Here is a 25,439-nt window from a genome sequence, read left to right as displayed (position 1 = left end):
CTAATTATTATTTGGTCATTGGCAAAAAAGGAGAGTGTTTAAGTTCACATTAGGAGAAAGTTTAATATCTTGATGGAAATTTTTTATTCCAGTTTATTATTATTTCATTTAGATAAATATTAAAAAGAGTTGCTGAGAGGGGACATCCCTGAAGGACTCCTTGGTTAATCTCTCTCGTATATGATAGCTTTTAGGATATTATTTGGTATTTGTCTTTTTTTTAATATGTTAAATAATGTTTTCTTTTAACTTTGTCAAATGCTTTTTCAAAGTTAATAAATATAATGTGTTTCTAAATTTAATTCTCTTCTTTTCTCTATGATTAATTTTAGGCCAAAGGCTGGGCCAATACACGATCGTCCTTTTCTAAATCCATTCTGTACCTCTAAAATAAAGTTTTCAGAAAATATTTTATTAGTTTGTTGTTTAAAATTCTGCTATATATTTTGTAACAGGAATTTAGTATACTTATACCTCTACAGTTTTTAGGGTCATCTCTACTACCTTTTTTAAAGAAAGGAATCACAACTGCTTTTTCTATTCCATTGGGGGATTACCAGTTGAAAAGATTTTATTTATAAATAATAGGAGTCTTTCTTTGAACCTTGTTCCTGCATATTTATATAGTTCTGAACCCAGCTTATCTTCTCCAGGTGATTTTCCATTTCTTGGTTCTTTCATGCTGATTTCAAATTCTTCTTTAGTTATTTCATTTTCATTAAATGTTTGCCAGTTATCTTTTTTAAAATATTTATCTGACCATAATTCTGTATAGAAATTTAGAAATTCTTCTAATTTCAATTGGTGTTTAATTTTATGTTTTCTTTACTATCTATCTTTACTGTATTTAAGTGTTTCAAAATCTCATATACATTGGGTCTTATTTTATATAAATCATGTTCTAAATTAGAAACAAATTTGTTCCATGATTCTCTATGTCTTTTTATGACTTCTCTTTTAGCTATGGCTCTTATTCTTTTATATTCTATTTCATTTCTTTTTACACGAGTTTTTCCGTTATTAATTTTGTAATTATATGTCTGCTCACGGTTTGCCATTATTAAAACTTATTCTATTTCATCTTCTAATCTTTTACTGCTTAACCGTTTATGATAGGCTTCTTTTTTCATTTTAATTATTTCTTTGATTGTATCATTCCATATCTTCAGTTCTTTCCTTGTGTTGAATTTTTTGGTCTTTCCTAAGCTTTCATTTGCTGCTGCATTTAGTATCTTTTTTATATTAAACCATTCTATTTCTATTTCTCCATTTTGTTTTATTTTATCTAACTATTGGTTAATTCTTTGTTCATATAGTCATTGTGTATTTGTGTCATTTAATAATCTAGTTTTATAAACAAATGTTTTAAATTTTCTTCATGTTCTTGTTATTTGTAGCCATTTAGATGGTAATCTTAATTTTATGTTCAAGATACCAAGCAATTTTATATAATCTAGGTTTTTAATCCTTTTTCCCAAGTAAGCAAACAGACAAGTAAGTCAAGTTTGCGGCTGCACGTAGTGCAATACTAGGCAACTCGTGGTAAAGGTGGAGCAAGCTCTGATCACTTTCCTTAGAATTTTTCCCCTAATGCAAAGCACATTTCCTTGCGGAAATGTACGATGCTATGCATTAAGGTAATGGTCACTATCCACACCAGTTTCGACCTTTATTGAGGTCTCGTCAGTGGGAGCCAGACCTAAAAATTGCCAAGGGTTAAGTAATACAGAGCTTGAAAGTTTATTTTTAACTAAGTTAGACTATAATAAATTTAGTTTAATCCTTTATCCCAGTGAGAGCAAACAAAGTTTACACCTGAAAATATCTTCAGGACTGAATATAGTGTTGTACTATCTTACCTGGGTAAGTAGTACAACACCAGGGCAACTCGTAGCAAAGGTGGAGCAAGCTACCAACACTCCTATCCCAGTATCTCCCATAATGCAAAACACATCTCCTTTTTTTTGGGGGGGGGGGAAAAAAATAATGAAAAGTGATTCTGCTGATTCTACTGCTGTTGAAAATGAAGTCGAAGATGAAGTTTGATGATAATACACACATTGATTCAATAAATATGCGACAAGTTGGAGGAGAAAAGGAAAATAATTTACCTGATTGCTAGAACGAGAAGCAAGCATCGTATTTCAAAACGCAGTATAAGTGGTTAGAAGTTAAAAATGGTAAATTAGAATGTCATGTTTGCTCAAAATATAAAAACTTAAGTATTGAAGGAGAAAAAAGTTGTTTTATCATCAAAGGAATGGGTAGAAATGAAAATGGAACCGAATGGAAACACCACAGACTCAAGAACCGCATCTTTGCGTAAAAAGTTATCCAAACATAATGAATCATTTGCTCATAATAAAATCATAAAAATAAATGAAGAATGCAGCAAATCTATATTACCAAATTTAATTGACAAACTAAATGAAAGAGAAATTTTCATAACTTTAAAAATGCTTAATTCTGTTTATAGTTTGGTGAAGAGAAACCGACCAATGTCTGATTTGCCAGATTTAATCGAGCTCCAAATTAAAAATGATATTCATCTAGGATTATCATTGAATTCTAGATTCTCATGAATTAGAATAGTTGAACATATTTCTAAACATATAAAATTAGAAATATTCTCCAAAATAATAGAAAAAAATATGCAAAAATTTTAACGAAAAAAAAAAGTACCAAAAGTCACCAACAGGGGAAATTTTGGCACTGCCAAATTAATTTTAGTAGGTGTGACTAATGAATTACTAAATGGCAAATGTGAGACAGCACACATCAATTTCATGACGTTTATTACAAATGAAGTTCAATATGACCACCATTCTGATGTTCCAGGAACTGCACACGGTGCACGACATTTTCCACAGTGGCTCGCACATATCGGAATTGATTTGTCTCACATGTAACATTATTCGATCTTTCAAAGTTGGAATATCGGGAATATGTCCTTGATACACAATGCTTTTAAGAAATCCCCACAGCCAAAAGTCACAAGGATTGAGATCAGGTGATCGCGGTGACCATGGCGTGGGAAATGTACAACTAATGATTCTTCTGTCAGAGAAATGTTGTCGCAAAACACGCTATACCTGAAGTCCGATGTTCGGTGGTGCACCATCCTGCATGAAGATGGTCGAATAGAGACATCCTCTTTGCTGCAGTTGTGGAACCACAAAGTTCTGTAGCATATTGGCATACCTGTTAGCATTGACGGAACAGGTCACTGGTCCATTTTGGGGATTTTCCTCGTAAAAGTATGGACCGATGATAAAAGATGCCGTAAATCTGCACCACAATGTGACTTTGGGCGAGTGGATAGGCATCTGCAGACACACGTGCAGATTAGTTGCAGCCCAAATGCGACAGTTGCGTGTGTTAATATCGGCATTCAAATAAAAGTGCACTTCGTCATTCCATAAAATCTGCCATGGCCATGCATCATCCACTTCCATGCACACTAAGAATCTCAAAGATAAGTCAATTTGTGCGGTCGCATCACCAGGGCGCAATTCTTGAGCATAACTGATTTTATAGGGGTAAAACTTCAACATCTGATGTAGGATTTCCCACACCGTTGTGTATGCGAGATCCTTTTGCCGGGATATTGCTCATGCACTGATGATACCCTGCATATTCGTCATCTCCTGTTCCACAATAGCAGTTGCAACTTGTTCAACTTGTTGGTGATTGATTGGCTTGCATCCCCTGCCTACCTGCACTGCTAGAGTTCCAGTAGTTTCAAATCGCTGAATCAGTTTTCATAAGTTTGTTACGCTAATCAGTTCTTTTCGTAAATTTTTCATATGCTGAAAATCACGAAGACAAGCACTGGCATTATTGTTCCACTGATAATAGAGTCTGACTAACAAAGCATGCTCACGTAAGGTAAGAGGCATCGAAAAGCAGTTCGTCTACGAATGATAAGAAATCTCACAGGCTTTCCTTTTATTGCACGATCGCTCACAAGAAACATGATAATGCAAATTAACATTTTACTCAGTAAACAGCGCCAAACGTTCCCCTCATGGCAACTTTTGGTACTTTTTTTTCCCGTTAAATCAAATCCCCATGTTCCACTGTGTACGTCTACCGAATATTGGTGTGTTTCGTCTAATACATTACTCGCTAGAGGGCTCTTAACACTTGACGTTATTTTATAATCACCCAGTATATCATGTACATGTAAGCTGATATGTCATTTTCAATGTAGAGTCTTCATGTTCCTGTTATACTTGTTTAATCTGAAAGTCATACTAAAGATGCCCTTGACACTTGGGCAAAAATTCTGTGCTTAATAATAAAAATATCATGTAAATATAATCCAGAGTGAGTTTTATTCATCTAATCATGGCTTACATTCCTATTCATCATGTTACAACACTGAATCTATGCACAACCTACTCATATCAATTCCTTTGATCTGATGGCCAGTTTAACATCAAATACAGTGGTATCTAATCCGAACCTCTTTAGTCCGAACCCTCCAGTAATCCGAACTGCAGTTCGAAAGAAAAAAAAGTTTTATTTATTACATATTATTATTTTGTGTACTATTATTTTTATTTAATATTTATTATTTTAACTATTATTATTTATTTTATTATTGTTACAGTACAGTATTTTTTTAATACTGTCAATTGTACGGTTATACTGTAAGCCTATTTTGATTTACAGTGTTTTCACGTTTGCGTTTTTATACTGTACAGTACGTACTGTATTGTTGTCAGCATGAATCACCACTGTCGTTAATGAACTGATTAGTCACCACTATTGCACAATGTTTGGGTATCTTTACGTTCCTTCAACAACAACGACTTAGCGTAAAGCCTGGTTGTGTATGACTAAACAAACACACATAATAATCACAGTAATAAGTTTTAATAAGTAAATATTTCATCCTATGCATCATAGGACATCGTCAGTACAGTCCCTTGTCGGCTCTGGTGATTATGTTTTTATTACGTTTTAAGGAGGTAAGAGTTTCGATTCTTATGGTGGGATATTCAAGTCCGAAGGTTTGGCATCATAGATTATTTCGGCTATTTCGAAACGAAGTCTGTTGGCTTCAATACTGGAAAGATGGCTGATGTCTCTTTCTATGTTGTGTATAAAATCTAAATATGGAAAGTATTTAGGTGAAATGGCAAACTTAGGACCTCTTGCTAGAACATTTAATTCATCCTCTGTTAGTGGACGGCTAGATAAGTTGACAACCCATTTTTTGGTCGGTAATTTGTTGGTAGAGCCAACAAGAAAAATACCACTGTCGTTCTAGATACCACATCATATGACCGAAAAATAAAATTACTATTCCGAGATCGAAATACATACGCTCCAAACTTGATTATGATCCTACAAAAAGACAGCTCAAGAAACTCAACAAATTACTTGATGAAACCACTTCCTTAGATGAAGAAACAATTAAAAAACTCAGGACATACCAATGCTAGGCCTCTTAGAATATACGGTTTTCCTAAGCTTCACAAGAACAACGTTCCACTCAGATCCATCGTGGATTCTGTTAGCAACCTGACTTTCAAATTATCAAGATTTTTATCTAACCTTTTCTGTCCTCACATAGGCCACTCAGCCTCATCAATTAAAAATTCAACAGAGTTTCACGCAAAAATAAAAAACGTTCGACTGTTGGAAAATGACATGCTAATTAGCTTTGATATTGTCTACCTCTTCGCTAATATTCCCCTTAAGGAAACAGTAGACTTATTAACTCAAAAATTTCCATCTGATGTTGTTGAAGTATTCAAATTTGTTATTACGTCCAGTTACTTCACCTGGAAAGAGAAAATTTACAACAAGAGGAAGGAACAGCAATGGGGTCTCCCTTATCACCAAACTTAGCCAACCTGTTTCTAAAATACCTTGAAGAAAAAACCCAAACCAAAAATATGATTACGATATGCTGATGATGTCTTTGCTGTCTGGGGTCATTCCAAACAAGAACTACACCTGTTTCTAGATAAAATAAACATTCTTCATCCTCACATCAAATTCACGCCAGAAAAAGAATCTCCACAGGGTATATCCTTTTTGGATTTACACATCCAAAGAAAAGATGATGGTTCCATCTCCAGTTCTGTCTATCGCAAGCCGACATTTTCAGGTCGCTACATTCACAATTCTTCTGCTCATCATCCACCTCAAAAATTTGGCATCATTAAATCATTGGTAACCAGAGCACACAGATTCTGCTCCTCTGAAAAATCTCTAAACCAAGAATTGGAAATAATCAAAAATACAGCCATGCTAAATGAATACAATCTTAAAACAACTCAAAAAAAAAAATCATCAGTCACTTCCGCACACATCAACCTAGACAAGAACATGCACGTAGGATTCCCATACCTTATGTCAAATAAAGGCATCTCCAAACGTCTTTCAAAAATTGTGAAGAAATACAAATTTGCTACTACCTACAAACCAATCAACCAGATCTATAACTTGTTATCTTCTCCTAAAGACAAACTCTCACCTCTGATGGTACATGGCGTGTACGAGGTTCTATGCTCGTGTAAATTGTCTTACTACGGACAGACAGGTAGATCTGTTCAGAAACGTATTTTGGAACATCAATCCTATGGTTTGAAAACCCAAACCATAGGATCCATTGGAAAAAGACCACACTTCTACATAGATCTTTATATATAAATATGAATGTTTATATAAAGAAAGTGCTGAAGCACTACTTCACAGACCAAATCTAAAAAAAAAGATGTTCTTGCTATTCCTAAAGTATGGGAAATTGTCATACAAAATTGTGTAAAATAGTTTTTATATATGCTATCTTATTTTAATGTAATCTATTTTTATTCCCTCCAAATATATTTTAATTTAATTCTATAACATGCTACTGCACGCATACTGGGATTCCATTGTAATCATGAACCCCCTAACTGTATGTTATTCCTAATATTGTTGAATTAACTGTATACTGACAATCTCCTATGATACTTAGGATGAAATATTTACTTATTATAACTTATTACTGTGGTTATTAGATGTGTTTGTTTAGTCATGAATTCTCCACAGGTTTCACTGTACAATAGTCTGGTTGTATATAATGCTCAGTTTTTCTTTGGTTATTGAAATGAAACGTTGTCTGAGTTGTCGTTTATTGTTTTGTGTTTTTGTAAGTTTTTAGTGAATGATTATCAATTGTTTTAGTAAGTGCAATTTTATTTTTCAGATAAATTTTAAAAGTGACAGTTTTATTTTTATTAGCTTCATTTTTTATTTTACCGCTTTTAAGGTTTTGATTAAATGAAATCAAACGAGATGTTGAAATTAAAAATATGATGCTTCAGAATGAATTAGATGATGATGATGAAGATAAAGAACTCTTAAGAAAAAAAAGTAAAACATGAAGATGCAATTGACAGTTTTAATATCTATATAAAATTGGTTAAGCAGAATGATATGCCATTCCACAAAATTTTATTGCTAATGCAGCTCTGAGAAGAAGCATTCCAAAAAAAGTTTAGTTTCCAAGAAGCAAAAGCAAATCAGTGACTTTTTTACAAAGAAATAAAAAAACTTTTTTGTGTGTTCTTATTTTGTGAAACTTTTTTTTGTGTCGTGTACAAGAAAGTGATAATTTATATGCAAATTAAGTAATATACTGAACTATGCAATTTTATTAAATCAGAATCCTCAACAATACAGGTACATACAAACTACATTTTTTATTTACTAAAATAAACTTGTGTACACAATGAAAATAGACAGAAACATTGAAAATATCAACTGCACTGTGAATGGAGAACCTACAGAAGTAAAACATTTCAGCAACTTAGGCATGATTTTAGTGAGGATGGTAAATTAAATATGGAAATAGACAACAGAATCAACAAATCTGGTAGGAAGTCAATTGAATAAATTCATATGGAATAATAGAGAAATTAGTCAGAACACTAAATTAGCTATATACAAAACAGTGTTCAAACCAGTTTTAACTTATGGATCTGAGAGCTGGATCAGAAGTAAAACACTTGACCAAAGACTAGAGACCGCAGATATGAGAGTCGTGAGAAAGATTATAGGAGTGAACAGATGACATCAATGGCAATATCATATTAAAAACGAGGATATTAAGAAAGAACTTGACATTGTCAGCATCCAGGAATGCATTAGCAGAGCTAATCTCAAGTGGTATGTTACTTAAACAGAATGGGTGAGGAAAGATTAGCAAAACAAGTGTTCTCTGCCAGGTTGGCAGGAAAACGACCCAGAGGAAGACCACGATATAGGTGGATTGATACTGTACAAAGTGCCTTAGACGACAGAAACATAAGATCTGATAATGTTGGAGTCTTGACAAGTAACAGACTGATTTGGAGGAAAAATTGTAGATAGCAAGTTAGTAATGATGTAAATTTTTCATGTAGTACTATCATATCCTGTACACCCCTTCAGGGTACATGTCAGGAATTTGATGATGATGATAAAATACTGTATTATTTTTTAAGTTTTACATGACAGTACAGTAGCTTTTTTCTATCAGTTACTTCATTTATTTACAGAATTAAATTGATGAACCATTAGAATTTGATTATTTTTTTCATAAACACTAGTTATTGTTGTCTCTTGGAGGAAAATTCGCTAATCCGAACGAGCATGGTTTTTAATAGTTAGGATTAACAAGATACCACTGTACTTCTTTGCCAACATTCCCTTGAAAAAAACCCTTGAATATCTATCTTCTGAATTTCCAGCCAACATTGTCAACTTTTTTTATAGGTGAAGTGTCATTTGCAATGGCAAACTATATAAATAGGAGAAGAAAGGACAGTAATATAGTTTGATGCCCAGAGGAAGACCAAAAACTAGGTTGACTGATGTTGTTATTACAATGCTTTGAGATTTGATAAACACATTGATTCGAAAGAAAACTGCTGATAGGAAGCCAGTAATAATGCAGTGCAAAATTAAGAATTAAGCATGTATTACAATCATAAAATCCAACATGCCTCTTGAGAGTTCATATCAGAAATCTACTGATGACAAAGAATAGTAATTTATTAGCTTATTAGTATTCAATGGTTAGACAGATTTCTCATATGTAGAGAATTAAAGTAAAGCATAGAGTTAAAGAAAAAAACAAATTCTTAAAACTGTGAAGAAACAATACATGTAATATGTTTACATAAAAAACAATTAGAAGTTAGAGTAATTCCAAGAAGTATAAATTAAAGATGCCAAGAAATTATATTCTTGGTTTAATCCTTTATCCAAGTGTAATCAAACAGAGTTCGCACCTGAAGTAATTTCAGGACTGGGCAACTCATATATAGAAGCTAATGACTTCACATAACTTGCATTAGTATTATGCATATCATTATACATGTCCTTAAGGATATGTGCTTTGTATTATAGTATACTAAGGCAAGTGATGTGAAGTCATTAGCTTCTATGTATATACGAGTTGCCCAGTCCTGAAATTACTTCAGGCGCAAACTTTGTTTGCTTGCACTTGGATAAAGGATTAAACCAAGAATATAATTTCTTGGTATCTTTAATTTATAGTATAAGCAAGTGGAAAAATTTCCAACATCGATCTCAAGAAGAGAAATCTCATCTTTTCCAAAGAGTAGATAGTTGTCAAAATTAAAACCAGAAGAAAATGTTTTTAAATTTGACAACCACCAAATTTTGGTGCAAGTGGAACAAAACATTTTTAGTGAAAAATGGAAAACTAGACACAGCAATGTTTTGGGAAAATTTACAGAATAGGGTGAGATTTAATAACAATAGTAGCAGTACCTTCTCAATTTCTGTTCGGGACAGACTATTCATTACAAACACAACGTTCCAACATAAAGATACATAATTTGAATAAAGGTAATATGTAAGAAATAAGAAGATCCTATGCTATTTTTGAAGTCAACATTTTCAGATTCTGGGTCAGAAGTAAAACACTTGACCAAAGACTAGAGACCGCAGATATGAGAGTCCTGAGAAAGATTATAAGCATCAATGGCAATATCATATTAAAAACAAGGATATTAGGAAAGAACTTGACATTGTCAGCATCCAGGAATGTTAGCAGAGCTAATCTCAGGTGGTATGGTCACTAAAACAGAATGGGCAAGGAAAGATTAGCAAAACAAGTGTTCTCTGTCAGGTTGGCAGCTAAACGACCCAGAGGAAGACCAAGATATAGGTGGATTGATATGGTACAAAGTGCCTTAAATGATAGAAATATAAGATCTGATAATTTTGGAGTCTTGACAAGTAACAGACTGATTTGGAGGAAAATTGTAGATAGGAAATTAATAATGATGTAATTTTTTTCATGTAGTACTATCATATCCTGTACACCCCTTGAGGGTACATGGCAGGAATTTGATGATGATGATGACATTTTCAGATACAAGAATACACAAGGGACCTAAAACAGGAAGTGATTACAATATATTTTTAGGCATGATAAAAATGAATATGATATTAAAAATAAAAATATGTACAAAAATTAAAATAATCAGTAGAGCAGCCTTCAGAGGCAAACTGAAGAATACAAATATACTATACTACAATTATTGAACAACAAAAAAAAAAAACTTTAAGAGTAAAAACACTGGAGACTCAATGGAAAAATCTGAATAAAACAATGATTGCTTCTAAAACAGGAGCAGGTGGAGAAGTTGTTTGCAAAGGACAGAAAAATCAGAATTTCATGTTGGACTTAGGAAGTTAAAGAAAGTCCTAAAAAAGATGAAATTGCATCAAAAGTTCCTGGAAAATGAATTAGCAGGTAACCTGAGAAATAAATGCTAAAAAGCAAACATGTTATGTGTAAAAGTAGTTTAAAAAAATCATAGGAAATGGTAAGAAGGTAGAAGATAAATGATGAAAGTGCGAAATGTTCTGGAGTCTACTAAAAAAAAGCTCAAAAATGGAGGGAAGAGTATTAAAAAGAAATCAGAGATGAAAAATGTTGTGTAAAGCAGTGACAAAATTGTTGTAGAAATTATTCAAGGGGAAATGTAATCAGAAGCATATAAGACTTAAGGTAGAAAAGCCATCAGAATCCTGAAATACAGAAAGGTTAGTTAGTTATTTTTGATTTTTATGGTGCAAAGAGATAAAAGGTCATACTACGCCAGGTTACAAAAGTACATATAGTAAATGGTAAGTAGGACAATCACAAATATCCATGCCCCTGGCAGGATTTGAACTCACAACCTCTTGACTGGAGAGTGGATAAGCTAACCACTCGGCCAACCAAGCCTGCTACAGAAAGGATGCTGGATGTTATGCAATGGGATATAGATTTAAACATTTTAAAGTCACAACACTGCATAATTAAGGAGATTCAGCTTCCAGACAGATACTGTTCTAATGAACATTGTGAGTAAGATGTACTCACAATGTTCACAATGAACTTTTATCCTTTTCTCAAGTACGTGTACTTGAGAAAAGGATAAAAAAAAAAAAATTGTGGATTGAAAAATTAGGAAAGAACAGGCTAGTTAAGGCCAAAGGGTTGAGAAATCATGGGAATACTACATGGATTTCAAGTTTAGTACCTGGAACAGGGATATTATAAAGTGAAAAGAGAAAAAAAAAATTCAAAATTGGAAATTTTTCAGCTTTTATTATTTTATATCAATGATGTTATATTCTTAAAATACATCCCATATAAGTTTTCCAACTAAGTGAATTACTGTTGTAACATGTCTGATATGAACATCAGCAATAAAAAGATCATGAAAATAGGAAGGCACATTGAAAACATTGGTTATATCCTGCATAGGATACACAGAGTATGTAAACATTTACACAGAATTTTTAATCATGACAGGAAATTAAATATAAATACAGACAAGGGAATAAACAAAGTTAGTAAGGTGAGAAGCAAGTTTCAATAAGTGTATATGGATTATGACAGAAATTAGCCAAAGCACTAACTACAGTATAAAATACTTGATAAGAAGCTTTAAAAGAATAGAAATAAAACAGTTGATCAAAAGGTAGACATTGTGGATTTGAGAGAAAACTGAAGGGCAAACAGATGGCTTCAATGGTAGAATTAGATTAAAAATGAAGATATTAGGAAGGAACATTGTTACACCTGATATCTTGAGAATATAGAATTCTCAGCTATCATGGTGTAACATGAAGAATAAATTAGAACCCTGCATAAAAAAAAAAAAGATAATAGTTGAATTAATAAAAAGAGAAAGAAAGATTCTTGCATCCAATAAAATATATAAAATATAAAGGAGTTTGTAAAATTAACGAACAAAAGAAAGAAAATATTAATATTGTGATATGATTTAAATGAGAAAAGTTAAATAAATAAGACAGAAAAGGGATTAGTCATAAGAGATGGTATGTGAGAGGCTAGAGATTAAGTTATTAAGTAAGTTCATAGAAAATTTTTGGAAAGGGGATTAAATTAGAGGCTAGCAAAGGAAAACAACAGACTATCGCTCAGGGCCGATTCCCGGATTGAGACATCATTACGGGCTTGCCGATCAAATGACGTTTGGCAGAAAAAGGCCATCGTAATTGGTTGGTGAAGTAAAAACAAATAGGGGGCAGAGAAAAGAAGTTTGAAAAAGTGCTGTTAGGAGAACAGGTATAAAAGGGTTGGAAATCCCCCCCCCCCCACGAGGCTTTTTTGGTTTTGGTTTGGATTCTGTTCCAGGAGAGCCCTTTGCAAGCTCTTTCGTATGGATTTCACAGGGTTTTTCTGAGTGACGAGATTGAGTTATATCTCCGACGCCACAACACGGAAACAAAAGTGAGCGGAATTTCGGTTCCGTATTTCCTATGTGAGAAGCAAAGAATGCCATATAGTCGAGGAAAAGAAAGCATATTCTTTGTGTTTCGACTTCAGTGACAACTACGAGAAGGGGAAAGAAGTAAAGAAATCGATGTCCACATGGCGAGTTGCACAGCCGATGTATAGATGTTTCAAAGAGTGTTCGGAGTTATGAAAAGTTAAGCCAGCGTAAGCCTAGTTCAACTCAAAAAGGAACGTAGGAGTAGCAGATAATCGGTGAGGTTATATCAAGTTAGTTCAATCAGAAGAAGGAAAAGGTCCATATGAAAACCCCAAGAAAGGAAGGTACTGTAAAATATATCTAATGTTAACTAAAATTTGTCTGTGACAAGTATCATTATTCTAATACGGAAGTGTTGAAGTGACCAAGGAAAATTTATATTAGGACTTTAGTATCTGACAGAATATATTAAAAGTAAGCTGGCTAGTGTTAATGTTATGTGAAAATTTAAGTGTCCTGAGAATTTTGCATGTCTATTGTAATGTATTGGAAGGTTAAAATGTCATAGATGTGTGTTAGTGCAGAAAAGGGTTTAGTTAATCTACTTAAGGTTGAATAGTTAAATAGTGTGAATTAATCTTATTTGTCCATGTCAAATGAAGTTATGTGTTGAACTGTTATGGCGGCATGATCGTAATACCCATTGAATGATCATAGCCTAATTACTTGTAATAAGCTAATGTTAGTTTGTAAGTATTTAGTTTAGCATTAAATTGAGTAATCATAAAATTTGAATTGTACCATGTTAGGGAATTTAATAAACCTTTGTTCAAATGATAAAAGAGTTGTCTGAAATTGCTGTCCAATGCACCAATTGAAAATTTACAAACCTAATCACGCAGGAAATTAATGTCAAGAAAGGAGATAAAGTGTCACGACTGCAACATAGTTACACTTTCAGACATATTTGAGTTTTTTCTCCTTGTTTTTGTATATAATATCTTAAACTAAATATCCCAAAAGGTGCAGTATAAATACAAATATTAGGGGTACTAAGGGGAGAAATAATTTAGATATTAGTAAAAATTTTGGTGATATCTTGTGCATAGGAAATAGAAGAACATAGATAAGAGGGAATTAAAAGATGGAATAAAAATCGTAGAATGGGACACAACATAAATGGAGCAGCAGGTAGGATATAAAGTATAGGGAGGTTAATAGAATAGAATAAGAAGAATAGGTCACAACAACATGTCATTATTATCATTCAATAACATACAATCAGAGCTAATCTAAGGTGTTATGGCCACTTTAACAGGATGTAAAAGGAAAGACTAGCAAAATAGATGTGTGTGGTGATGGGATAGCTGGAAAAAGAAACAAAAGAATAACTCAGTGGATCAATTAAAACTACTTTAGAGAAGACCAATATATTACATGTGACTATACTGGACACCTGACAAATAACAGATTAATTTAAGTAAACTGTTAATGAAACTTATTCACTTACTACTATCAAAGAATGCTATCCCTACCCCCTCCCTCTCTTTATAAGAGGTGGATTATCTATAAGCACACCACCAATGTGCTGCTCATAGAAGTCTATGTTGTTTGTTCAGGTGGCTAAGGAATGTGTTTAAAGTTTGTCGACTGTGTTGCCAGATAACGAAAACATCATCAACATATCTAAGCCACACTGTAGGTTTTAGAGTAAAGGAATCAAGAGCACTTTGCTCAAAAGCTTCCATATAAAAGTTAGCAATGGGGGGGAGGGGGGGAGCCCATGGCCATACCTTCTTTCTGTAGGTAAAATTTATTTTGCCACAGGAAGTAAGTACGTGGACAGAGAGGGCCGTAATGTTGAGGGGATTGTTCTGTAGAAGAAGAACTGTGTCACTGATTGGGACATTTGTGAAAAGGGCAGAAACATCAAAACTGACTAATAAATCATCTTTGCTGAGCGTTATGTTTTTAATTTTGTTTAAAAAGTGTTGTGCGTTCTTTATATAGGAGGGGGAATGACCTACCAACTCCTTGAGTGTTGACGCTAATTTCTTAGCTAGGTGATAATTAGGGCTGGCTATTCCTTCAACTATCGGCCGAAGTGGAACATTTTGTTTGTGTACTTTAGGAACACTATACAGAAAGAGACATTAAGTCTCTTCCAATTAATATAGCTGATAAAATTTATTTAGAAACCAGCAATGTTCTGAATAAACAGAAAACCTTATACAGCAATCATCTTACAAAAAAAAGAACCAGCAGCAATCAAGTCATTAAAAGCTAATCAAGATATAATTATAACAAAATCGGACAAAGGTAATGCCACTGTCGTCCTTGACAGATCAACTTACATCCATCAAATGAATCAATTAGTCACCGATAACAGCACCTATCAGCTTGTAAACTATAATCCAACTAACAGAATAAAGAAAAAAACTGAGAAATTACTTAAGTTCATCACTTCTTGGCCGTCAGACACTGTTAAAAAACTTATACCCCATTACGCCCGATCTCACAGAATATATGGTGTTCCTAATGAAGAAAGTCATTAACAAAACCATCAACCTTTCTAGAATCCTACCAATGAATCTCCAAGAATGCAATGCAACCATTATTGGTTGTATTCCATTAAAGTATATAATCTGTATACAAAAATAACTAATCACAACATAGTAATTTAAAATAAATGTACTATGGACGACGTTAATTAGCTGACTTCAACCAAATGATGAGACATGCATAAAGTTAGGAAGCTTGAGAAAAATGTTGCAATATTTTATTCTCCCAAAAAATATATTTTTTTATAGTGATTCTAAAAATGTCACCTAAATGTTTTTTGACTGTGGTCTCAGTTGCTACCAGATCATAAAACATCACTGGTTCTGTCTGTTTGCCAATGTTTTGTAATACCCAAGGGAAAAATATTTCTACATACTATAATTAAGAATCTAGTTAATATAAATACAGGAAAACCTCGCTTAACACAATTAATTAATTCATCAATTAATGCATACTAAGTGAAATCGCGTTAAGCAAATACAATAAACAATAGAAATAATCATAATTCATCCATCGGTTAGCGTAAATTTGGGGGAAAAAAATTACAGTCTAAGCTATAATAGAGGATAAAATACTCAAATTGATAAATAACAATTGCTTAAATTGTTATTTAATGTCTAAACATGTGATTGAGCTAATTTTTTTACAAACAAATTAAGTAAAGATGTTTGAATTGTGCTCGATTCTCATCTTATCATGCAATTTGCGATAGCTGGCGATTGCTTTATCAAGAATTTGGTGAGCTTTGAAGTTTCGTTCCATATGAGGATTAGCATAAAATAAAATTTCATTGGCATACTCAATGTGATTGAAAACTAGCTCAAGTTCTTTTGCAGTTAGTTCTTTTCTCAGTCATAATATTCTCTTCTTGTTCGCACTCCTTATCATCTTCTTCATATGCATGCAGTTCTTCTAGTTGAAGGAGATCATTCTCGCTTCACTGTTCTGAAAGGGAATAGAGCAAGTTTCTCACTGCTTCATTATCCAGTTCATTAAATCAAGTTCTTCAATAATGTTAGATCTTGGATTTTGTGCAAGATAAACTAACATAGGCTTGAGTTTAAAGTCACCTTCTGCATTGTCTCCTAATAAAAATGTAAGACGATCTTTAGATACTTTGTATCCTGGTTGAGATGCTTCAGTTTTAGCTAGGAAAGTTTTTGTTAGCAATATGCTTCCAAAAGAGACAAATTTCATTGACTTTGGATATTTGCCGATTGTCATAATCACCCGCCTGAATTATGTTTGCAATTCTGCAGGAAACTTGGCAGCAAAATCTTTATCAGCAAACTCCCCAGTTATTCTTACGTTATGCAGTCCAGCTCAATTTTTAAAATGGTCAAACCATCCTAAACTTGCAGTAAGTACAGCTTTCACATTCTCTTGAAATTTGGTCTCTTTCAGTGATGTAAAAAATATTGAGAGATTTTGCCAGAATCTTCCCTATACTAAGAGGTACTCTGTTTCGGTTATAATCCAGAGTGATAGAAGACACTCCATCTCTATCATTAAATGGCTTCTATTTCAGGTGATCTGCATGCTTAAAGAAGCAGTAGCAACTTTTCCTTGTTCTTCGTATTCTTTGCTCTTATTTAATATAGTCCGAACTATAGACTTGCAGTATCCCAGATCTCATACAATCATTGTATTACTAGCACGTCTCTTAATGACTTTCAGCTTTTCCACTCGATGCAGACTGGCGACAAAAAATTTCGCGTAACGTAAAAAATTTCAGTTTAACTGATTAATCACTCGCTTAAAGCGAGAAATAGTATCATTTCACTCAATCACACTAACTGATTAATGCACATATTGAATTCGTGTCAAGCGAGGTTTTCCTGTAATTAAGTAACTTTAGAAAATCAAAACTAGCAGATCATGTAGAATATTCATTCTTATAAGTAAGAATTTAACAATATTCATCAAAATTAACAATTGCATATAACAATCATTACAAGTTTTGCCAATTTAGAGAAATCAACATATTTAAATAAAACACAGTTTAACACATACCCAATTCTGATTGTTAGCTTTGACCGTATTCATTTTCTTTATTTCAGGCAAATCCTCCAGTGTCATTTTCTCCAGATCATCTTCATCTATTTCGACTAACTGCCTCTTCTAATAAAACAATTTTAATTATTAATTTTGCACACAAAAAAACTGCAATATGTTGCATCACTGCAACTGTTAAATCAACAATGCTGAAATATATTGGTTTCTAGTTTTTAGGTGATCTTGATTATACAATCAAGATCACCTAAAAACTAAATGGACAGCTCTCTATATTGTAGAATAAGAAAATGCTTAATGAACATTACAAATGCCAATTTTCAACATTTTGATAATAGCAAAAATTTTAATAATTTGATTTTGCATTTCTGTAACCAACTAAAAATTATATTTGACTATATTAATGTAGGATTAAAATGCATTTTAATTTCAAAAATTTCATGGGTGGGAACTCACGAAAGGTTATTGGTGAAACCTATAGCACATTTGTATCATGGGTGGGCAAAGAAGTTTTTGTTCCATTTTTATCAATTTTATAAATATTTTTTGTAATTTTTTTCATTTACTTTTACAGTAGCAGAACCACTACTCTAGAGACCAAACATGGAACTTTTTCAAGCCATTTCAGGCCTCCAATAAGCATGATTAGAACTCTTTTAGAATATAGTTAATATTCACAGCCAAAAAAAGGTGAGGAAATTATAAGCAAGATAATGCTTTTCATTTTTATAAATTTTATGTCTTGGCCACAAAAAAAAAGTTGTAAACATACAGTACATTAGAACTGTTTATAATCCTATGTACTGTGAAGATCCACAGAATTATATACATTTAAAAAAAATTTACAGCTTTTAAGGTGAGGTTGGTCATAAAGTTAGTGTCCCAAACATTTAGTAAATTAATTCAGCCATACTTGTTAAGGTTTGAAGAGTGCTCACTGCTGACTCCTAAAATAATGTCTGTTATTTGTAACAACTTTTGGACAACTTCTATTTAGTATTTTCAAAAAAAATAAAAATAAATAAAAAAATCCACTAATGTCTTTTATTCCGGAGGCCATTTTTAACCCTATCTAATTTTTAGAGACTGAGGAAAAGTTCAACTTCCACTGGTAGCCAATCAGAGATACCTGGCCAAATCACTAAATCATAAATAGCATCCCATGAAGAGACAGTCAACAAGTGCCACCCACCTTGTAGTCCCTAATCCAAGCACCGTATTTAATAGTGTGTGAAACAGTGTGGGTTCCATGGAAGATTTTCTTGAGTTTAGAGAATGAAAAACCGAAGTTTCCAAGAAAATAAACCCGATGTCTGTGCCTTGATTGACTAAGCTGGGAACCACTCAAAGAAGGGCTTAGAAAAAGTTCTAGTCAGTGACCAGAATTGAACTTAAGTATTTCTTCACGTGGCCTAATACTGTGGATGCCAATGCCACTTCCACTGAGCTGCACAGGCTCTTATTTAGTACTTTTTAATAAATCATCACCATCAGTTTCCTGATATGGGCCCTCAAGGAGTGTTCACACTACTATCACAGCACAACATGATTAACTTTACATTATTATTAATCCCCTATCAACAATTTTCCTCCAAATTAGTCTTATTTGTCAGCAATCCAATAGTGTCATATCTTACATTTTGTGCTTCTCAGACACTTCTGACTGAATCGATCTATCTGGACCTTAGTCTTACTTTGGATCTCTTTACTGCCATCTTGGCATCACCTGCTTTGCTAATCTTTCCTTAACCATTCTTCTATTTAAGTGACCAAAACAGTATCACTGGATTAAAAAAGCATCAAAAACAACAAATGTGAAAAGGCAGTTGGTCTATATGACATCTGAAATGATAAAATATGGAGGTATAAAACTTTTACAGCAGCTACGGTACATAATTCAGATGGCTGGTCAGAAGGTGAAATTTCAGTGACTGAAGGTCTCATCTATAAAACTGCATGTAATAATGAGAGGAATTTCAGTACTGAATGCTCCAGGTAAGATTATGCAAGCATTTTCAAGAAGATTTTGTTGCATAGGCTTTTGTGGAGACAGGACATTCCAGGAATAAGCTTTGTGATATTTTTTCCACAAAAAAAACCCTCAAAACTATTTTTTATTTTCTTGACTAGTTTTGAAAATTTATGTTTCACTTCATCAAAATAATTACATGAATAAACTAAAAAAAGTAGAAAAGATGTAATAATAGTTAACAACTCTAGCGAAAATATCTGAACAAGATTAAACAATGGAAAGTGTGCATTTTCTATTACACTGGCTCCTGGTTCGTGGGTTGCTGTATACTACTAGCAGATACATGTGTCGTAATGAATTAATGTCTACCAAACTTGATGTAAAATCATGCTTATTTTTTTTTTTGTTGTGCTGTAGAGAATGCTTCATCATTTCAGCTGATTCTTGGAATGCTCTTGAGTAAAAATGGTAATCTATGTGGGGCATTTTTTTTTTGCCATTCTATTTGATGTTTTGTTTCTGTTGTATGTTCTACCAGCTCTGATTTGTTTTCTTTCATTCTCAACATCTTTGAAGCGTTCTGATCAGTGCACCTCTCCAGATCTAGCTGTTTGTCCTACATAGTGTAAACCAAAACCACAACTGATTTTTTAAACTCCTCTTTTTTTAAGTGCTGGATGTGAAGGTTTAGGAAGTTTCCGATGATTAGATATCTTTTTAATTGGGTAGAAGGTGACCTTTAAGGTTTGTTGGTGAAGTAACCTTGCTATTTTATCTGTGACTGACTGCATATATGGGAAAATCACTGCTCCTTTAAAGTCTTGGTTTTCTTCTGATTGTTTTGGAGGTGGAAATAGAATTTTTTTTTTTTTAAATGTTCTGTTGTAGCCATTTTTTTTTATAAGACTGAACAAAGATACTATAGCTCTTGGTTCCTTTTATCTATGCTGGTGGAAATTCTGATGGCCCTATCACGTAAGGAACAGATGATGCCTATTTTTTGGGCTGGATTATGATGGGAAGTGGTATGTAGATAACACCACGTGTTTGTTGATTTCCTATAGACAGCAGCTAAGTGCGTTTTGTTTGGATACCTCAACTAGTGCATCCAAAAATGGAAATGACCTGTTTGCTTGTTACTAATTCAACAGTGGATTAAATTTGAGGATGAATTTTGCTGAGGTAGGTGACGAAATCTTCTAATGAATAGTACTGGGCCAGATGACAAAAATATCATCAACCTATCTTCATCAAATTTTTAGTTGTGTTTTTTTGATACTGGAGGGCTATTTTTGAAACCACTCCATGAATGAGTTACTAACAACTGAGAAAGAAAAAGAGCCCACTGATAGTCCATCTTTCTGTTCAAAATAATCTTCTTGAAATTTGCAAAATGTGCTATTGATGAGGTATTTTTCCCCACTGTATCTAGTAAGAAGATGTGTTGTAGTAGTTGTATCATTTCTGTTCTTGGAATGTTGGTGAAAAGATTTACTATGTCTAGGCTTGCAATTATTATTATTGCACCCTCAATGGAGTCAGCAGACTCATAATGGGAGGTTCATTCAACTGACATCATATTTATCATATCGAATCTTAAAATACTTAACACTATTTGCATTAACAGCACATTATAGTAATGCGTTCCATTCACTGACAATTCTCCATATAAAAAATCTACTCCTCACGCCACTAGTCACCACACTCTTATATAACTCCCAGGGATAGTTTCTCGTTTTTCCACTCTCGCCTTCTACTCTTTTTATAAACCCATCACATCACAGTGAAAACCAGGTGATCAAATCGAGAACAAGAGTAAGTTTGGTTTAACCAGTGCTTCATACAGTGGCACAACCACTTCATTATCTCTATGTGTTAGAGTACTTCTTATCACAGCAGCACTACAATGTGCAGTCTTTGCAACACTTGCAATATTCCCTCTAAACTTCAGTCTACTGTCAACCATCACTCCCAAATCTTGAATCTCATCTACTTCCTGCAGTACAGCACCATCAATATAGAACACAGACTTATATTTCTGCACTCCAAAATGCAACACCTTGCACTTATTAATGTCAAAACTAATATTATATTAGTTTTAATATTAATGAAATTAATATTAGCAATGCTATATATAATTCTCTACAACTTTGCATAATCAGCAAACAACTGAAGATGTCCAGTCAGTCCACATGATATATCATTTACAAACAAATTAAAGAGCAGGGCCCAAGAACAGAGCTGTGGGGCACACCACTGGTTATCCTCCTTTTTTTGAGACACTGTTCCATCATACACAACTTGCTGGTATTGTTCAGAAGGCCAATCTCCAATCCATCTAACCTATATACTATCCATTCCCATCCTCTGTGGTTTTGTACACCAACTTATGTGGTAATCTATCAAATACTTTTGTGAAGTCCAAGAATATCACTGTATATGATTCTTCCTTATCTAACACACTCATTACCTTATCATAAAATGCAAGGAAATTGCTAAAACAAGACGTACCCTTTACAAATCAAAGCTGACCATCAAAGAATGCTATGTCCATCAACCCAATCCTGTATTCTATTCCTAACTCTCTACAATACCTTGACCACAACCACAGTTATACAGACTGGCCTATAGTTGGAGACCTCTGTCTTAGAAACATACTATTTTGTCTTCTTTTCACTCCTCAGGAACCCTACCCACTGCACGACTTTCATTAAATAACCAGATCAAGGGCATAGCCAACTGCTGTGCACATTCCTTAAGAATGAATGGTGATATGTCATCCATTCCCACAGTCATATTAACATATAACCTAATCAAGACTTGATACACCACTGATTTTTTCCTTTTCAATTCTCCTAATTATATCAGTAGAAACTATTGCGATGGCTTTGATATTTTCTATGAAATGTATGGTGTTCTTTAGATAAGAGGATTTACCCACTGTAAGGTCCTAGGTTTCCTAGATATTTTCAACAGCAAAGAAGCTGGAGAGTATCTTGCATCGACAATTGCTTTCAATGGCAAGTCTTGTTTGTGCAGTTTAGGGGGTTCCACATATTCTAGGAACCAGAGGGTATCCGGATTCAAGGCGATTTTTTGTTTCCTCAGACCAGTTTGGCATGTATTTTTATTAAGTTGTTGGTCTCATTACAGAAATATCCTGGGATCATGATCCAACTTTTCATAGGTATTAGTGTCTTCTAGAAGGGATTTCATTTTTTCTATGTATTCTACTGAGTTCAACTGTACTGTTGTGTTTCCTTTGTCAGCTTTCAGTACTATGATGTTTTGTCTTTTATAATGTCTTTTAAGGATCTTCGTTTTAGTTTGGTAATATTGTTAATAGGAGGTTTTCCTTATACAAGAATGGAGGCTCTTTGAATACGAATCAAATCTGTGGCACCTCTTTGGAATCTTTTTTCTACACTTGGCAAAATATCTAATTTTTCAAATTCTTAAGAAGAGGTCAATAAAAATTGTGAAAGGGAAACTTGAAGAATAAACTGTATTCAAGCCCATAGACTGTGAGGATCAGATTTTCACATAAATAATATAGATATCATTTGACAAATCCATATTCTTATGTCCACCCCCGCATCAATTTTTTTCCAAAATTACTTTTGACTAACCACTATCTATAGATACTTTCCTGTAACTTCAATTCCCTTGCACCTTTTGTTCAGATGTTTTTCTTTATCTTTTCTAACTTTTCTTGCAAATCTGCAGTCAAATGTCTCCCCTGCTATTTGTTTCCCTGAAGTTTCATTTTTCTTCTGCTATTGGGACAACTTCTTCTGACAGCTGTTTATAAACCTTTCTTGTCAATATAATCATATTCTTCTTTGTCCATTGTATTACTGTTCAATTTGTTTCTTTCCACAGTTAATCAAATCCTTTATCATATTCAAAATTTCTAATTTCTTTCCAATTTACTTTAAATGATTCATTTATATGATTTAAATCAAATCATAATATTATCTATAATGTAAGATATAACAATGTGAGAATTATACAGGAATTGCATTACAGCATGTCCCATGTAAGTTTATGAAAGCATACTTGAGAAAATGCTAAAAACAATTGTGGAAGGCAAACCTGTAGAAGTACAAACAGTTGAGAAAGCATGGAAATATAATAAGGACATGTATTTATTTTCAGATTTAAACAAGGTGCGAAGAGAAAATCTTTTCAAAACACTTCAATTATATAGTAAACAGGACACTATATCAGGCAATGCACAATATATACACCCAATCCCATTTTTACACACCATATGTTTCAAAGAATAGTGTATAAAAAAAAAGACATCCACTATGTACTATACAGAACATAGAAAAATATTAGATAGCCTCCACATCTTCAAAAATTAGTAATCTTAGTAAAAAAAAAACAAAAATTTTGTTTATTTGAGCATATCTTTACTTCAGTATTTTAACAAAAAACTCAATCTTTTACAAATAAAAATAAAACAAAAATAAAAATTGAATTTCAAAAAGAGCTCTAAGATATCAGAAGCTCACCAATATTCCCATAAATGACACCTTAAAACTCTTAAAAAACGTTTTTCCTTCTGATATCTTAGAGCTCTTTTCCTTTGTCATCAATTCTGGTTATTTTTCTTGGAAGAACGAAATCTACAAACAGAGAGTGGGAATTGCTAGGGGTTCCCCCCCCCCCATCTTGTCGATTTTTACATGGAAAATTTTGAAAAACAAGCCATAGACTCTTCCCTTCTAAAACCTTCTATCTGGCTAAGATATGTAGATGATGTGTTCTCTATTTGGCCTCATGGCCCAGACACATTAGACTTCTTCCTCAGTCACCTCAATAGCCTACATCCAAGAATCCAGTTTCGATGGAAAAGGAAAATAATAATAGTTCACCCTTCCTAGATATGGCATTATTAAAACTCTAACTAATAGAGCCCACAATCTTTGTTCGAGTGAAACCATCCTTTCAACTGAATTCAAACACATACACAACACCTTCCTTTCCAATGACTACAGTTATTACAGAATTAAAAAATCAATTCCTTCTCCATTCCTCAACCATCTCATCAGAAGGACTTCAGAAATGCCATCACCAAACCTTACATCCACAGCACATCAGAAAAAATAGCCAGGTCATTAATAAACTACAATCTCCATACAGCGTTTAAGCCCCACCATAAACTTCCTACCCTTATCTGTTCCACCAAAGATCAGCTCCCTCCTCTCTCAGTGCCTGGAATATATAGAGTACCTCGTTCCTGTAAGCTGGCTTACTTTGAATAGACAGGCAGATCAGCAACCATCCGGTTAGAAGAACCCAAGTCATACATATGCAATCACGATTATGGTCAATCTGGCCTTGCAGACCATGTTTTGGATACAACCCACAGGATCTCCTGGAAAAAACCACCATGCTCCATCATAGTAAATTAAAAAAAAAAAAGACTGTTTTTTTAATCTGCATCTGCACTCAGGAATCAACCTAATTTAAACAAATACAGTTGCATAAAACTTCCCAAAATTTGGGAAACATTAATTATCAGAGATCCCTCTTTACATCCTAGGCCACCTGCAAAAGCCCATAGAGGGCGCACCACCTAGATTGGACTTGAGTTTCACTCGTTTTACTTATCATTGTTTTGTATTTATTATTATTATTTGACACCTCCAGGGAGTCCACAGACTCATCAAGGGAGGGCACACTTGCTCTTCTGTCTCAACCACTCAATCCACCAACTGACCGCAACTACACCAACGGCATCTACTGCCAACCACAACCGCTAGTTTTTCCACAGCACATCAGAAAAAATAGCCAGGTCATTAATAAACTACAATCTCCATACAGCGTTTAAGCCCCACCATAAACTTCCTACCCTTATCTGTTCCACCAAAGATCAGCTCCCTCCTCTCTCAGTGCCTGGAATATATAGAGTACCTCGTTCCTGTAAGCTGGCTTACTTTGAATAGACAGGCAGATCAGCACCATCCGGTTAGAAGAACCCAAGTCATACATATGCAATCATGATTATGGTCAATCTGGCCTTGCAGACCATGTTTTGGATACAACCCACAGGATCTCCTGGAAAAAACCACCATGCTCCATCATAGTAAATTAAAAAAAAAAAAGACTGTTTTTTTAATCTGCATCTGCAC

General features: G+C 33.7%; 1 protein-coding gene across 3 annotated transcripts in view; it reads right to left on the bottom strand.

Annotated features, from left to right (window-relative positions):
* The window catches only part of LOC150102888 (uncharacterized), a 327,651-nt gene that overhangs the window by 139,295 nt on the left and 162,917 nt on the right, over positions 1-25,439 (bottom strand). For all 3 annotated transcript variants that reach the window (XM_090398187.1, XM_090398188.1, XM_090398185.1), the window contains one exon: positions 17,325-17,432. In XM_090398187.1, coding sequence (XP_090254313.1) covers positions 17,325-17,432 — 108 coding nt within the window. The remainder of the gene's footprint in view (positions 1-17,324; positions 17,433-25,439) is intronic.

Source organism: Typopeltis vanoorti, chromosome 9, assembly GCF_054136105.1.
Source record: "Typopeltis vanoorti isolate ZY-2024b chromosome 9, IOZ_Tvanoo_1.0, whole genome shotgun sequence".
Taxonomy (NCBI): Eukaryota; Metazoa; Arthropoda; class Arachnida; order Uropygi; family Thelyphonidae; genus Typopeltis; species Typopeltis vanoorti.
This window is presented reverse-complemented; position numbering and strand designations above follow the sequence as displayed.